Source organism: Amphiprion ocellaris, chromosome 1, assembly GCF_022539595.1.
Source record: "Amphiprion ocellaris isolate individual 3 ecotype Okinawa chromosome 1, ASM2253959v1, whole genome shotgun sequence".
NCBI classification, from domain to species: Eukaryota; Metazoa; Chordata; class Actinopteri; family Pomacentridae; genus Amphiprion; species Amphiprion ocellaris.
The window spans coordinates 43,897,866-43,914,526 of NC_072766.1; the positions used below are offsets into that span (position 1 = coordinate 43,897,866).

General features: G+C 43.4%; 2 protein-coding genes across 4 annotated transcripts in view; both read left to right on the forward strand.

Moving 5' to 3' along the window:
* LOC111571013 (EMILIN-1-like) overlaps positions 1-14,658 on the forward strand; it is a 33,736-nt gene extending 19,078 nt beyond the window's left edge. For 2 of the 3 annotated variants that reach the window (XM_055009450.1, XM_055009457.1), the window contains 6 exons: positions 6,837-7,028; positions 7,520-7,540; positions 8,936-9,043; positions 10,627-10,644; positions 11,143-11,277; positions 12,035-14,658. In XM_055009450.1, the coding sequence (XP_054865425.1) occupies positions 6,837-7,028; positions 7,520-7,540; positions 8,936-9,043; positions 10,627-10,644; positions 11,143-11,277; positions 12,035-12,357 (797 nt within the window). In that variant the 3' untranslated portion in view covers positions 12,358-14,658. The remainder of the gene's footprint in view (positions 1-6,836; positions 7,029-7,519; positions 7,541-8,935; positions 9,044-10,626; positions 10,645-11,142; positions 11,278-12,034) is intronic. The other variant, XM_035949884.2, reaches the window with a different exon arrangement.
* Positions 35-1,587, forward strand: LOC129348623 (keratin-associated protein 10-6-like). Its single transcript, XM_055009462.1, has 2 exons — positions 35-354; positions 429-1,587. Exons 1-2 carry the CDS (start codon positions 35-37, stop codon positions 1,585-1,587), a joined length of 1,479 nt encoding a protein of 492 aa, XP_054865437.1.
* Positions 14,659-16,661: the final 2,003 nt, after the last annotated feature.

Below are 16,661 nucleotides of genomic sequence, written 5' to 3' on the forward strand. Positions count from 1 at the left end.
CTGTGTTGTCATATGCTGTGTGTCCTGTGTTGTCATGTGTTGTGTGTCCTGTGTTGTCATGTGCTGTCATGTTTTGTGTGTCCTCTGTTGTCATGTTTTGTGTGTCCTCTGTTGTCATGTGTTGTGTGTTGTGTGTCGTGTTGGTCATGTATTGTGTGTCATGTGTTGTGTGTCACGTGTTGTGTGTCCTGTGTTGTCATGTGTTGTGTGTCCTGCGTTGTCATGTGTTGTGTGTCCTGCGTTGTCATGTGCTGTGTGTCCTGTGTTGTCATATGCTGTGCATCCTGTGTTGTCATGTGTTGTGTGTCCTGTGTTGTCATGTGCTGTCACGTTTTGTGTGTCCTCTCTTGTCATGTGTTGTGTGTCCTGTGTTGTCATGTGCTGTGTCATGTGTTGTGTGTCATGTGTTGTCATGTGTTGTGTGTCAGGTGTTGCCTGTCCTGTGTTGTCATGTGTTGTGTGTCATGTGTTGTGTGTCCTTGTTGCCATGTGTTGTGTGTCCTGTGTTGTGTGTCCCTGTTGTCATGTGTTGTGTGTCCTGTGTTGTGTGTCCTGTGTTGTCATGTGTGGTTTGTCTTCTGTTGTCATGTGTTGTCATGTGTTGTGTGTCCTGTGTTGTCATGTGCTGTGTGTCATGTGTTGTGTGTCATGTGTTGTCATGTGTTGTGTGTCAGGTGTTGTCATGTGTTGTGTGTCAGGTGTTGCCTGTCCTGTGTTGTCATGTGTTGTGTGTCATGTGTTGTGTGTCCTTGTTGCCATGTGTTGTGTGTCCTGTGTTGTGTGTCCCTGTTGTCATGTGTTGTGTGTCCTGTGTTGTGTGTCCTGTGTTGTCATGTGTGGTTTGTCTTCTGTTGTCATGTGTTGTCATGTGTTGTGTGTCCTGTGTTGTCATGTGTTGTGGGTCATGTGTTGTGTGTCCTCTGTTGTCATGTGTTGTGGGTCATGTGTTGTGTGTCGTCTGTTGTCATGTGTTGTCATGTGTTGTGTGTCATGTGTTGTGTGTCCTCTGTTGTCATGTGTTGTCATGTGTTGTGTGTCCTGTGTTGTCATATGTTGTGTGTCCTGTGTGGTCATGTGTTGTGCGTCCTGTGTTGTGTGTCCTGTGTTGTCATTTGTTGTGTGTCATGTGTTGCGTGGCCTTTGTTGTCATGTGTTGTGTGTCATGTGTTGTCATGTGTTGTGTGTCATGTGTTGTGTGTCCCTGTGCCATGTGTTGTGTGTCATGTGTTGTGTGTCCTGTGTTGTCATGTGTTGTGTGTCCTGTGTTGTCATGTGTTGTGTGTCCTGTGTTGTCATGTGTTGTGTGTCCTGTGTGGTCATGTGTTGTGTGTCCTGTGTGGTCATGTGTTGTGTGTCCTGTGTGGTCATGTGTTGTGTGTCCTGTGTTGTGTGTCATGTGTTGTCATTTGTTGTGTGTCATGTGTTGCGTGTCCCTGTGCCATGTGTTGTGTGTCATGTGTTGTGTGTCCTGTGTTGTCATGTGTTGTGTGTCCTGTGTTGTCATGTGTTGTGTGTCATGTGTTGTGTGTCCCTTTGCCATGTGTTGTGTGTCCTGTGTTGTCATGTGTTGTGTGTCCTGTGTTGTAATGTGTTGTGTGTCCTGTGTGGTCATGTGTTGTGTGTCCTGTGTAGTCATGTGTTGTGTGTCATGTGTTGTGTGTCCTGCGTTGTCATGTGTTGTGTGTCATGTGTTGCATGGCCTGTGTTGTCATGTGTTGTGTGTCGTGTGTTGTCATGTGTTGTGTGTCATGTGTTGTGTGTCCCTGTGCCATGTGTTGTGTGTCATGTGTTGTGTGTCCTCTGTTGTTGTTACGCACCCGTCTAGGGGGAAGGTGCGTAGCATAATGTTTGTTTAAAAAAAATAAATAAATAAATAAGGTGGAATATTTTTCCCAGTCCCCAAAAAAACAATGAACAGTTTCGTTGAAAAAAAATTACAAAAGGTTTTATTTACAATCTACTACAAATCAAAGAGGCCACCACATGGGCTATTCATTCAAGCAAAAAAAAAAAAAAAATTGGATACAAACTAAAGAGGCATTATAGCACTCAAACAAAAGATCCTACCCAACAAAACCACAACTTCTACAAAAATGAACCTAAGTCTAACAAACAAAAAAACACTATCTTAATCTAATCAGAAAACACGGGTATCAAGTCACAAAGTTTGGAGTCTGGGAAAAACCACAGGGTGCTGCTGTCAGAGAGGTTCCCCATCATCACTGCCGGCCGCCAAGATTTAAAATAGGTTCCAGCCAATCAGCGCTGGGTCCGCCTTGCCACCAATCAGCTCCTGCACACAAAGATCCACAAAGACAGAACACCCACTACCAACCAACAGGACGAAACAAACCACAAGGACAAAACAAAGATCTACAAACAAACACAGAAACCCACTCCCAGACAACAAAACATTTCAGAACCACAAACACAACATTACCAAAACTACGGCCACAGCCGTAACAGTTGTCATGTGTTGTGTGTCCTGTGTTGTCATGTGCTGTGGGTCCTGTGTTGTCATGTGTTGTGTGTCCTGTGTTGTCATGTGCTGTCATGTTTTGTGTGTCCTCTGTTGTCATGTTTTGTGTGTCCTCTGTTGTCATGTGTTGTGTGTTGTGTTGGTCATGTATTGTGTGTCATGCGTTGTGTGTCACGTGTTGTGTGTCCTGTGTTGTCATGTGTTGTGTGTCCTGCGTTGTCATGTGTTGTGTGTCCTGTGTTGTCATGTGTTGTGTGTCCTGTGTTGTCATGTGTTGTGTGTCCTGTGTTGTAATGTGTTGTGTGTCCTGTGTGGTCATGTGTTGTGTGTCCTGTGTGGTCATGTGTTGTGTGTCCTGTGTTGTAATGTGTTGTGTGTCCTGTGTGGTCATGTGTTGTGTGTCCTGTGTGGTCATGTGTTGTGTGTCATGTGTTGCGTGGCCTGTGTTGTCATGTGTTGTGTGTCGTGTGTTGTGTGTCCTGTGTCCTGTGTTGTCATGTGTTGTGTGTCATGTGTTGCGTGGCCTGTGTTGTCATGTGTTGTTGGTCATGTGTTATGTGTCGTCTGTTGTCATGTGTTGTCATGTGTTGTGTGTCATGTGTTGTGTGTCCTGTGTTGTCATGTGTTGTGTCCTGCGTTGTCATGTGTTGTGTGTCCTGTGTTGTCATGTGTTGCATGGCCTGTGTTGTCATGTGTTGTGTGTCGTGTGTTGTCATGTGTGTCATGTGTTGTGTGTCCCTGTGGCATGTGTTGTGTGTCATGTGTTGTGTGTCCTGTGTTGTCATGTGTTGTGTGTCCTGTGTTGTCATGTGCTGTGTGTCCTGTGTTGTCATGTGTTGTGTGTCCTGTGTTGTCATGTGCTGTCATGTTTTGTGTGTCCTCTGTTGTCATGTTTTGTGTGTCCTCTGTTGTCATGCGTTGTGTGTCGTGTTGGTCATGTATTGTGTGTCATGCGTTGTGTGTCACGTGTTGTGTGTCCTGTGTTGTCATGTGTTGTGTGTCCTGCGTTGTCATGTGTTGTGTGTCCTGTGTTGTCATGTGTTGTGTGTCCTGTGTTGTCATGTGTTGTGTGTCCTGTGTTGTAATGTGTTGTGTGTCCTGTGTGGTCATGTGTTGTGTGTCCTGTGTGGTCATGTGTTGTGTGTCCTGTGTTGTAATGTGTTGTGTGTCCTGTGTGGTCATGTGTTGTGTGTCCTGTGTGGTCATGTGTTGTGTGTCATGTGTTGCGTGGCCTGTGTTGTCATGTGTTGTGTGTCGTGTGTCGTGTGTCCTGTGTTGTCATGTGTTGTGTGTCATGTGTTGCGTGGCCTGTGTTGTCATGTGTTGTTGGTCATGTGTTATGTGTCGTCTGTTGTCATGTGTTGTCATGTGTTGTGTGTCATGTGTTGTGTGTCCTGTGTTGTCATGTGTTGTGTCCTGCGTTGTCATGTGTTGTGTGTCCTGTGTTGTCATGTGTTGCATGGCCTGTGTTGTCATGTGTTGTGTGTCGTGTGTTGTCATGTGTGTCATGTGTTGTGTGTCCCTGTGGCATGTGTTGTGTGTCATGTGTTGTGTGTCCTGTGTTGTCATGTGTTGTGTGTCCTGTGTTGTCATGTGCTGTGTGTCCTGTGTTGTCATGTGTTGTGTGTCCTGTGTTGTCATGTGCTGTCATGTTTTGTGTGTCCTCTGTTGTCATGTTTTGTGTGTCCTCTGTTGTCATGTGTTGTGTGTCGTGTTGGTCATGTATTGTGTGTCATGTGTTGTGTGTCACATGTTGTGTTTCCTGTGTTGTCATGTGTTGTGTGTCCTGCGTTGTCATGTGTTGTGTGTCCTGCGTTGTCATGTGTTGTGTCCTCTGTTGTCATGTGCTGTCATGTTTTGTGTGTCCTGTGTTGTTGTGTGTTGTGTGTCCTGTGTTGTCATATGCTGTGCATCCTGTGTTGTCATGTGTTGTGTGTCCTGTGTTGTCATGTGCTGTCATGTGTTGTGTGTCCTCTGTTGTCATGTGTTGTGGGTCATGTGTTGTGTGTCGTCTGTTGTCATGTGTTGTCATGTGTTGTGTGTCATGTGTTGTGTGTCCTGTGTTGTCATATGTTGTGTGTCATGTGTTGTGTGTCCTGTGTTGTCATGTGTTGTGGGTCATGTGTTATGTGTCGTCTGTTGTCATGTGTTGTCATGTGTTGTGTGTCATGTGTTGTGTGTCCTGTGTTGTCATGTGTTGTGTCATGCGTTGTCATGTGTTGTCATGTGTTGTGTGTCCTGTGTTGTCATATGTTGTGTGTCCTGTGTGGTCATGTGTTGTGCGTCCTGTGTTGTGTGTCGTGTGTTGTCATTTGTTGTGTGTCATGTGTTGCGTGGCCTATGTTGTCATGTGTTGTGTGTCGTGTGTTGTCATGTGTTGTGTGTCATGTGTTGCGTGTCCCTGTGCCATGTGTTGTGTGTCATGTGTTGTGTGTCCTCTGTTGTCATGTGTTGTGTGTCCTGTGTTGTCATATGTTGTGTGTCATGTGTTGTGTGTCCTGTGTTGTCATGTGTTGTGGGTCATGTGTTATGTGTCGTCTGTTGTCATGTGTTGTCATTTGTTGTGTGTCATGTGTTGCGTGTCCCTGTGCCATGTGTTGTGTGTCATGTGTTGTGTGTCCTCTGTTGTCATGTGTTGTGTGTCCTGTGTTGTCATGTGTTGTGTGTCCTGTGTTGTCATGTGTTGTGTGTCCTGTGTGGTCATGTGTTGTGTGTCCTGTGTGGTCATGTGTTGTGTGTCCTGTGTGGTCATGTGTTGTGTGTCCTGTGTTGTGTGTCATGTGTTGTCATTTGTTGTGTGTCATGTGTTGCGTGTCCCTGTGCCATGTGTTGTGTGTCATGTGTTGTGTCCTCTGTTGTCATGTGTTGTGTGTCCTGTGTTGTCATATGTTGTGTGTCATGTGTTGTGTGTCCTGTGTTGTCATGTGTTGTGGGTCATGTGTTATGTGTCGTCTGTTGTCATGTGTTGTCATTTGTTGTGTGTCATGTGTTGCGTGTCCCTGTGCCATGTGTTGTGTGTCCTCTGTTGTCATGTGTTGTGTGTCCTCTGTTGTCATGTGTTGTGTGTCCTGTGTTGTCGTGTGTTGTGTGTCCTCTGTTGTCATGTGTTGTGTGTCCTGTGTTGTCATGTTTTGTGGGTCATGTGTTGTGTGTCCTCTGTTGTCATGTGTTGTGTGTCCTCTGTTGTCATGTGTTGTGTGTCGTGTTGGTCATGTATTGTGTGTCATGTGTTGTGTGTCACGTGTTGTGTTTCCTGTGTTGTCATGTGTTGTGTGTCCTGCGTTGTCATGTGTTGTGTCCTGCGTTGTCATGTGTTGTGTCCTCTGTTGTCATGTGCTGTCATGTGTTGTGTGTCCTGTGTTGTCATGTGTTGTGTGTCCTGTGTGTCCTGTGTTGTCATGTGCTGTCATGTGTTGTGTGTCCTCTGTTGTCATGTGTTGTGGGTCATGTGTTGTGTGTCGTCTGTTGTCATGTGTTGTGTGTCCTGTGTTGTCATGTGTTGTGTGTCCTGTGTTGTCATGTGCTGTCATGTGTTGTGTGTCCTCTGTTGTCATGTGTTGTGGGTCATGTGTTGTGTGTCGTCTGTTGTCATGTGTTGTGTGTCCTGTGTTGTCATATGTTGTGTGTCATGTGTTGTGTGTCCTGTGTTGTCATGTGTTGTGGGTCATGTGTTATGTGTCGTCTGTTGTCATGTGTTGTCATGTGTTGTGTGTCCTGTGTTGTCATGTGTTGTGTCCTGCGTTGTCATGTGTTGTGTGTCCTGTGTTGTCATGTGTTGTGTCCTGCGTTGTCATGTGTTGTGTGTCCTGTGTTGTCATGTGTTGTGTGTCCTGTGTTGTCATGTGCTGTGTATCCTGTGTTGTCATGTGTTGTGTGTCCTGTGTTGTCGTGTGTTGTGTGTCCTCTGTTGTCATGTGTTGTGTGTCCTGTGTTCTCATGTTTTGTGGGTCATATGTTGTGTGTCCTCTGTTGTCATGTGTTGTGTGTCCTGTGTTGTCATGTGTTGTGTGTCCTGTGTCCTCTGTTGTCATGTTTTGTGTGTCCTGTGTTGTCATGTGTTGTGTGTCCTGTGTTGTCATGTGTTGTCATGTTTTGTGTGTCCTCTGTTGTCATGTGTTGTGTGTCATGTGTTGTATGTCCTGTGTTGTGTGTCCTCTGTTGTCATGTGTTGTGTGTCCTGTGTTGTGTGTCCTGTGTTGTGTGTCCTCTGTTGTCATGTGTTGTGTGTCCTCTGTTGTGTCTCCTGTGTAGTTTTGTGTACTATGGTGTAATGTCGCTCATGTTGTGGGGCATCTTATGTTGTCATGTTTTCATATGTGCTGATTTGTGTCGTGTTTTTTGATGTTTGCGTGTTCAGGACTGAGCCGACACGTGTCAAGTTTGTGGACGTGTGTTTCTGGTTTGAATGAGTCGGTTGTCCATCATGGAGGAATCCTGGACTTTATTCAGAGGAACCAGGATGATGTTCACAGCAGGATGAAGAACCTGAACTCCAGCCTGAACCAGGCCTTTAAAGAGCTGCAGAGTTTCTCCGACCATGGCCTGACAGGTGAGCTTCAGTTATTGTCCTTCAGTTATTAAGCAGCTCTATATAGAAACAGCATGAAGATGATCTTCCCTTTTAGGTTTTAAGTGATCATTGATGTCCAGGTCTGTCTTGATGATCAACATGTGTTCCACTGTTTCTCTTGGACTTTATTATGCTCAGACATATTTAATAATTTTGGGATTTGAAAAAATGTTTTGTCCTTGAAAAGATTTGGTCTTGATGGCTTGGTGCAGTTTATTAGAGTTCAGATTTCTTGTACAGGTGGTGGTTATACAGCACAGAGGAGACGTCAGTATGTAATGTATGTAATGACTGTTTTGACTGCAGGCTGCTCAGGTAAATGTTTGCAGTCACTCTGCCCTCTGCAGGATGAATGAAGCATTGCACCATATAAAGGCAGCGTTTCTGAAAATGTGATGAAGCAGTTGAGACAAACTGAAGCTCTCCAGTCATGTGCTGATGTGTTGATGGTGCATTGTTTTGTTTTGTAGGCCCCGCTCTGCTCCACAGAGGTTTGAACTTGTACCTCTTTTAATTAACTCACTAACTGAAGAGCCAGAAGGGAAATGCCATCACAAAAGAAGAAAATCTCAAAGACTCTCCAAGTCTGTCAGATTTCCATGTTGAATGCTGTTAATTTATTCAATCAGCAGTGAAACCTGTTGTCAGCTGGTTGCTCAGATAGTTAACACACTGCTGCTGACAGCTTTAAAACCTACAGCACTCCAGTCAATCAATCTGACAGACTTTGACTGATATCAACTCTCTAATCAAAGTTTGGTAAATATGAAAAAGAAACTTTTCCAAATGTAGTGAAAAGTCAAGTTGTATTCAAAGGTTTTCTCCCAAATCTGGCTCTGTGTTCACACCTTATTAACCTCTCATTTGTGTCTGGATTAAATATATTAGGCTTGGGCGATAAACTAATTGTGTTGTCAATAGCAGTATAGAGTGTTTGATAGTTGTACTTGACAGCACACAATAAAAACACAAAGTTCAGTTGCATGAACAAACTCCAAGCTGCCTCCCTCCCTGGATCACATCCATTAGTAATGAAGCCCTTTCACCCTCCGTCACTTTAGTTCAGGTCTTCAGAACCTCCTCTGATGGAGGCTGGAGAAGTTCCCTGATCATATATGCTAATTTAAACGAAAAAGCTGAGAGCTAAATAACAGACTGTCCAAGCGATGATCCTAACTGAATACTCAAAAACTTGTTTCAGTAAGTGACTGAATATTCAACGATCAAAATAGTTGTTAGTTTCAGTTAGAAAAGAGTAAAGTGTGCACAAAAGTTTCTGTTCAACTTGAGGTAAATCCTTACCAACTGATCCTTACCTAATCCTGATCAGTAATTATTATGCTTTTAGTTATTATCATAGATATTGACTGAAATTAAACATTTTACTGCGACAAACCTTTCAGATATCGCCCAGCCCTAATTTATATTAAAACTGGTGAGCTAACAGTGTAATTAGAAAGCTAGTTTATACACTGACCTTCAGAAACATGGTAGAGCATGCTACTGGTCCAGATGAGAAGCAATGATGCATCAGTGTTGTTCTGATGGAGAACATGCTGCTCTCTGTTTGCTTTCTGTGATCAATGAAAAACAAGCGATCAGCTCAGCTAGCTGCATGCTCAGACATTCGTCCTTCTCTGATACAGTTTGTGAAATGATGGTTAGAATCACTGGACTGTGTGAAGCTTTTTCACGTCTGACCTCTGTCAGCTTCACCTTCACTTTCTGTTAGCGTTTGAACAACACTGTGTTCAAATCCACACAGCTTGATTAAAACCCAGAAGACCCCAGAGTTTCTGTAAATGATGTCTGGATTACTTTTGGAGCAAATCGTATCTACAATGCTGTAAGGAGGGTTCAACAAGATGTTCATGCTCATTACACAGGCCTGCCTGGACCTCCAGGACCCCCTGGAGAGAGGGGCTTCAATGGACTCCCGGGCCCCAGAGGGCCCCCTGGACGACCAGGAGACAGTGGTGCCCGAGGCCTGCCAGGTAGGACGGATAGTCTACATATCGTGATATTATAAAATCAGAGGACAGTTCATCTTCATACTCCTACATTCATTACTGAGATTTCTAATTTAAAAACTAGAATTCAGAAATGTTTTTCCAACAATTACCTGAATGTAGAATGTTTAAAACAAAAGCTGTTACTGTAATGAACAGAATTTTCTACATGATAGATTCAACATAACGTTGAGGCAGAAATGTCAAGACACTGAGCTTTTTCCACATTTAAAGTTTACCCATTTGGTAAAGGCCACAAGACACTGAATGTGAAAATCTTAAACGACTTTCACGCAGAACGCGGTATGCACTGCACTTGCCACGGTTTTCAGCTCTGCTCAGTCAAGGATTAGCAAACATGATAGGAGGAGCTTTCAAAACGTGGCTGACGTCACATCCTTTCTAGCGAGAAGCTTTTCAGTTTGCAAACACCTCAACAGGGAAGATACATTTGCACCGTGCTAAGTAGCAAACATTAGCACTAGCGTTGCTAGTACACAGCATTAGCACTAGCCTTGCTAGTACACAGCATTAGCACTAGCCTTGCTAGTGCACAGCATTAACACTAGCCTTGCTAGTACACGGCAAACATTAGCACTAGCGTTGCTAGTACACAGCATTAGCACTAGCCTTGCTAGTACACAGCATTAGCACTAGCCTTGCTAGTGCACAGCATTAACACTAGCCTTGCTAGTACACGGCAAACATTAGCACTAGCGTTGCTAGTACACAGCATTAGCACTAGCGTTGCTAGTACACAGCATTAGCACTAGCCTTGCTAGTACACAGCATTAGCACTAGCCTTGCTAGTGCACAGCAAACATTAGCACTAGCGTTGCTAGTACACAGCATTAGCACTAGCCTTGCTAGTGCACAGCAAACATTAGCACTAGCGTTGCTAGTACACAGCATTAGCACTAGCCTTGCTATTATCAAACCTTTCCTCCCCGAGTCTCAATGCTGCTGCAAAGTTGTAATAATTCAGGGAATTCAGACAGCTCTGTTTTTTTTCTCCACTTCGCCGTCTGAACCATCCAAGATGCCTCGTCCTTATTTAGGATTAGGGTTAATTGAGCCTGTGGTCATATGTCACAGCGCAGTGAGCTTGCGGTCTCTGACCTCTGCACTGGTGCTTTGCTCAGCGCAGCAGCATGTCTTTGTTGCACAGCTCAAGCAGTTGAAATGAATGGGTTTTAGAGCTTGATGCTGCCGCTGTGTGAAGGTGGTGTTAAGAATCATTCATGGAGATTAACATAATTTAGGGAAAAAATTTAATATAATACTAATTTATTTTTATGATGTGTTCTATGACTGTTTTATTACGCTCTTCTGTTTTAATGTTTGCTAATTTTATAATGTAACTATGTAAAGTGTACATAGTGCTTTGAAACATAGTGCTTTACAAATATATTACTGTTATTATTATTAAAAACTGACAGCAAACGGCTGATGTGGTTCTTTCTGCTGTTGATGTGAGTAAATGACTCTAAGAAAGAGTTTCCAATCTTAGACTGTTGGTTGCTTTTTGTTTTTCCACCTTTTCTAACTGCTGCTCTGGTTTCTTACAGGTCCTAAAGGTGAAACAGGTATGTCCTTTTTTAAGAAAAAGTTTTCATACTGGCAGTTTTGCCATGAATAAAATAAAGAACAAAATACAACAAAAAGATCTGCTATGTGGACAGTTGGTCCCCAGTCAGCAGGAACACTTGCAGCCTCTAGTTGTCACATGAAAGCTGCAGTTTGTTTCTGAGTGAAGGAAAAGTTATTCCACCCGTGAAACCTGCAGTATGGAAGCAAAGCGCTGAAAACACACACTGTGGTCATACATTCAGGAAACTAAAGGGAAACAAAGCTTCTATAAAAACACTGTCATTTTTTACAGTAACTCTGCTGAAAACAAGGCAAGTAGCATCATTTTTAAGGATATCAGTCCAACACCACTCAGCAGGCCCGATAGCCAAGAACATCTAAACTGTGTTGGCAGACTGTGATCTCTTGTTAACCTGTTGTTGATTTGTTGGTGTTGCTTCATAAAGTTCTTCTGTGGCAGTTTCATTGGTCTGACTTCATCTGTACATGTTCAGGTCTTCCTGGGGTTGATGCTCATGTTCCCAGACTGTCGTTTTCTGCTGCCCTCACCATCCCCATGGACAGAGCAGGAACCATTGTCTTTGACAAGATCTTTGTCAACCAAGGAGACTTTTATGACCCAAAAACAGGTGGGCCTATAGTTCACAAGGTCAGAGGTGTAGTCCTCAGTCCTTCTCCAAGAGACTGAAGCCTAGAATCAGTGCTGATGTTTGCACCAGAAACTTGTTTGACCAGGATCGGTAACCCTAACATCTTCTACCCCAGAAACTCAGATTGAAATGTCTTGCTACTGAGTCTCCTGACTAGATCCTTGCTTGTGTTTTATCTACTCTCAGATGTGCGTCACTTTGGATAAAATCATCTGCTAAATGAAACTGTAGAATTGTAGATTTATTTAATTTGACTTAGGTCAAATCCAAACAATTATTTAATGTATAAATAATGATGTAATTTCCTATGTATATGAATTATTGTAATGGTAATTTCAAGTCCACGTTTGGTTACTTTTTACCACAGTTGACGTAAAATGATCACAAATTTGATTGTTTTCTCCTGATTGAGATTAAACTGGGTCTGACAAAGTAAAAAACTGTAACTTTCAGCATAATAAATGCAGAGCAAATCTAATGCTGGTGTCTGGGTTGTTTTGACATCTCAGAAATATATTTACAACAGAAGTGAGTAGTGCATGATTCTAAACAGTATCATCTCTCAGTAACTGAATGAGCTTGTTGTGTTGTTATTACTGAGGTCCTGATCAACCTGCAGCTCAGTGAATGAAGAAAATCAAGTAATGACATCTGTTGTGTGTTACTTCGATCTGTTGATCTCTGACATGTTTCTGGTGTTTTGAGCTTCAGCCTGATATAAATGTGTCTCTTTCAGGTATTTTCACCGCCCCAGTAGACGGACATTACTTCTTTAGTGCCATCCTCACGGGTCACAAGAACGAAAAGATTGAAGCTGTCCTGTCAAAGTCGAACTACGGCATGGCCCGGGTGGACTCAGGAGGCTACCAGCCTGAAGGCCTTGAGAACAACCCTGTGGCCGAGGCTAAGATCACTCCGGGCTCTCTGGCTGTCTTCAGCATCATCCTACCTCTACAGACTCGAGACACGGTGTGCATCGACCTGGTGATGGGCAAACTGGCCCACTCTGTGGAGCCCCTCACCGTCTTCAATGGCATGCTGCTGTACGAAGACATGTGACGCTCCATAGCAACGTCTGAGAAACATAGAGGCCAGAGAATCTAACAACGCGGTTTAAGGTTCATGACCAACTCACAGGAGGTGGGCCAATAAACTATGATGTCACTTCATCATTCAGGAATGATCCAGTGACAAAAAGATTTATTCCTTCATATACTACACTGTCTGCACAGCGGCCTGCTGGACTTGTTTTTCTGAGGAGGCTGCAGGTCTTTTCCTGTGTGGAGCCTTTAAATGTGGTCACATGATCTGATGTCAGGGCAGCACCGTGAGAACCAATGATCAGCTGATGCCTGCCAGACCTGCTTTGTTTAAACAGCCTGTGAAATCACGCAAACTCTTGTAGTGGAGAATTTCAGTGTGAAAGTCTAAAGGGCTGTTAGCGCCCTCTAAAGGCTGCAGAGGTCATTACACAACAATGAACAATCCTAATGATTTCTATACTATTAGATCATTTTCATCTCTCTATCCAAGGGTGGTGCTACACAAAAGTTTGTAGATTATTCAAATTTAAAAGCAGAAATGATATCAGGGCATTTCTTGATGTTTAGATATCTGTTATTGATCATTTCAGAGAGAAGAGAGAAGAGTTTCAGATCATAACAGTTGTCTTGTATAAAGTCTGGGTCCCCCTTCTGGGCTTTTCATCAAGTGTTAATGCACTGTTTTGATTTATTTCATGACCTTAAATATAGAAGATTAAACAGTATTTAGTTAGTACTTATCTCCCCCATCCATTCTTCCCCCAGTCTGTGCAGTTTTTCTGCTGCTACACAAATCAGAATATTTCACTGACATGCTGAACAGTTGGTGAACTGTTCCTTTCATTTTACTGCCTTTGGTGGTTATGGCCACAGAGCTCATTTTGAACTTCACCCATCTCCAGAACCACTCCGTCTTATCCAGATGTTACTCTGCAGACTTTAGATGTTCTGTGTGTGATGAAGAGGCAGGTTATTTCTGCATCAGTCACCACCACTATTGTCAGCTGAACCTTCCTGCAGCTCTTGCAGTCAGGCAGGCTTCGCTTTGTCTTTCTGTCCCATTGTTTAAACTGAATGTTTTCTAGGCATCATGAGTTACCTTCATTTTCTGAGTTATTGAGTGGAGCCAGTGGAATTTATGATCAGTTGAAATTTTGTAATGATTTTTGACTTTCAAGTCTGAACAAATCAGGCCTCATGAGTTCATGAAGTTTGTGAGACCAGCTGTTATTCTCTGACTGTTGGATGTTCAGATATCCGTGAATAAATATGTTGGAATATGTGACTGTGGACCAAAGCATTGGACGGACAGCTCATTGCCAACCTTTACCTTGTAGATCAGATGTTGCCATGGCAACACGTGACACTGTGACTTGAAATCAGTTGAGAAACAAAGAAAGCTTTTTGCTCTTCAGCTTTCTACAAACAGTCTGTTTATGACGGGCATGAGTTCACATCATGAATGTTTTTCCATTAAGCTGCACCTTTACTTGCTTTATTGGGGTTTTTACGTTCTACCAAGTTTTAATTCATGACTGCAAATTGTCACATTAATGGAGAAATGTTAAAAGACAAGTCAGACAGCACTCCATATTTTCTTACTGTCAGTGAAATCCATTAAAAGACCAATGTTGGAAGAAATATTTAGACACACTAAGTAATACAACCATGCTGTAAAAATCCCGAGTTACAGTGACAAATGCCTGCAAATGAACCTCTGCCACAGAGGAATGAGTGATGATCCCCACAACACCCATTAGCAGCTAGTAGAGTCAGTTTGAGTCTAATCGTGGGTTTTGATGACAAAAAGAAATATTCAGTCTTGTCAGTCTTGTTTATGACTAACATTAAGCACACATGGTGGAGAAGGATGGACAACACACACAGTCAGATGTTTCATCTGATGATGTGTTTGCTTTGAGGATAACTGTGATTATTATGACAACTGCCTGAGAAGGACTTATGAATCTAGTATTTAAGTGTTTTCATAGCATATCAGTAACACATTCAACAGCTCCATCTATCTCTATCTGTCATGAGTCACTGAATGTGCTGCAAGGATGTGTAATGGTTTCACATCAGGAGCCTTTTGTCACAACTGTCTACAGATGAACCTATGAACTTGTGGTAACAAATATTTCTCACACTTATACTCTATCATTAACACTGAGAAAAGAGATGTGATGGGCAGTCCTTCTTCCTCAGTGGATTAAGAAACTACTCTGTAACAGGCATCTCTCATGTAAACCTGTTGCTCACACTTTTGTATTGATAACTAATTTTCACTGTAATTAAAGAAAAACAAAAGTCAAATCCTGCAAGTTGCTTAACAAGCTGTTTTTCTGTGGAGCAGCTCCTGAAACCCAACAGGAATCACTGTCTCATCATGTTTCCTAATGTTATGTGGAGTCATTTTATTTCTCTTTGCATGGAGACGTCTGCCACTTTCACCTGTTTCCACATCCCTGAGTCCAAGTTCTGAGCCATCGTCACCATCCCCTCCTGCCTAAATATCTTCCTTGTGTGTCTCCATGGTCCAGGCAGAGGTTGTGAAGGATGGTGCAGTAGGTGCCAAGGGGTATAAAAGTGTGGTCTGCTTCGGAACCTGAGGAAGATGAAATGCCAGGTCTTCATCATCCAAAAAGAGCACTACATGATGCATCTGTACCGCTTGTTGTTGTACGTGGCCTGTGCAGGATTCAGGACAGGTGTGTGATAGGGCGTGGTCAGATGGAGGAAGCGACTATCAGAATGTTTGCTCCCTCTGGTGGGTGGAGCTGCTGGATATGGACAGGACTGTTTTTCAGCACATGGACAGACACAGGAAAATATCAGCACACATCTATGAACATGGTTGATGATAGACAAATAGAATAGAACAGATCTTTATTGTCACTGTTACAGAAAACAATGAAAATCAGTTTAGTACTCTCCGAATAGCAGCATTAAAAATAAACTATATAACACACCCTAAAAAATATATACAACATAAGAGCAAATATACAGTATGGAAAAGGTTTGTGGTTAGAGACCTGCGCTACACAGGATTATTGCACATGATATGAATTACACTGACATAAACATTGCACTTGTAGGTGTGTGATATTGTCATTCAGGGGGGAGGGAGCAGACATTTGACAGCTCGGGGATAAAAGCTGTTTCTGAGTCTGTTGGTTTTGACTCTAAGTGTCCTGTAACGTCTACCTGAGGGGAGAACAGAGAGTGTCCTGGGTGTGAGGGGTCTCTGGTGATTCTCCTGGCTTTCCTCTGAAGTCTGCTGGTGTAAACATCTCTGAGGGGAGGTAATGTGGTCCCAATCACACGTTGCAGGTCTTTCCTGTCCTCTGCAGAGCAGCAGGTGAACCACCTGTACAGCAGTAGGTCAGGAGGCAGGGTTAGGTTGAGTACCAGATTATCTCGATGAGTCCCCTTGTGCCAAACGACACAGTTTGGATTAGGGAGCCAAAGGTACGCACTGGCCGTCGCATGTATGTCAATACTCTCCATTCCTGTGGGTTATCTGCAACTAGTGCTCTGACTTTTATTTGGTAAAGATGTTATCGTTTATATATTGATACTGGTGTTATATTCTTAGGATATTCCCCTTCAGGTAGGTGCACCATTAGATATGCGTTTCCTTCTTTTAAGGTGGATGTCACAGGGTTAGAATTAAGGTTAAGACCAGATTGAGGGCCAGGTGTAAGGCTAGAGTTAGGTTAAAGTTAGACTTGTTTTGATATTTAATGGCCGTAAATCGATTTGGTGTAGTGGTCACCTAGGAGACACGAGACTGGGAAAGGGCCATCACTTTTGTGTAGTGCAGAGCCAAGCTCTAGCACTGCCCCCACAATGAGACCTGTGCCCAGACCGTGATTGGATAGAATGACAAACAGCCACGGAGGCTTGGCACAAACTGAGTTTAGCACCTGTCACCCTATGTCAGCCCAGACTCTGACAGCGACCCTACATTAGTCCAATTTGTTGGTCTAAGATTAGGGTTAAGTTGTGAGACTAACATTTTTGTGTCTAATTTTAGGTTACTTGACCGGAGGAAGGCCATTTGTCGGTGCTAGCCGTCCACGTCCTTACGGGGTCCCTCTGGAGGGGGTCCCCTTCTTGGTCGCAGTCAGCCCACACCTTCCAGGTAATCTTCTAGGAGCTATGGTTAGTCTCACTGGTCGATGTTAGGGTTGGGGCTGGGCTTAGCCTCTAGGGTTAAAATCAGGTTTGGAGCTAACAGTTAGGGTTAGGGTTAGATATCAGGTTAGGGTTAGCACCATAGTTAGGGTTAGCTCCACTGGTTGAGGTTAGGTGTTAGGG

Excerpts from the sequence above, each read along its gene's own strand:
- LOC129348623 (XM_055009462.1), top strand. The coding sequence starts at position 35 with ATGTGTTGTGTGTCCTGTGTTGTCATGTGCTGTCATGTTTTGTGTGTC. Across the intron at positions 355-428 it reads TGTGTGTCCTCTCTTGTCAT|GTGTTGCCTGTCCTGTGTTG; the intron begins GTGTTGTGTGTC and ends GTTGTGTGTCAG.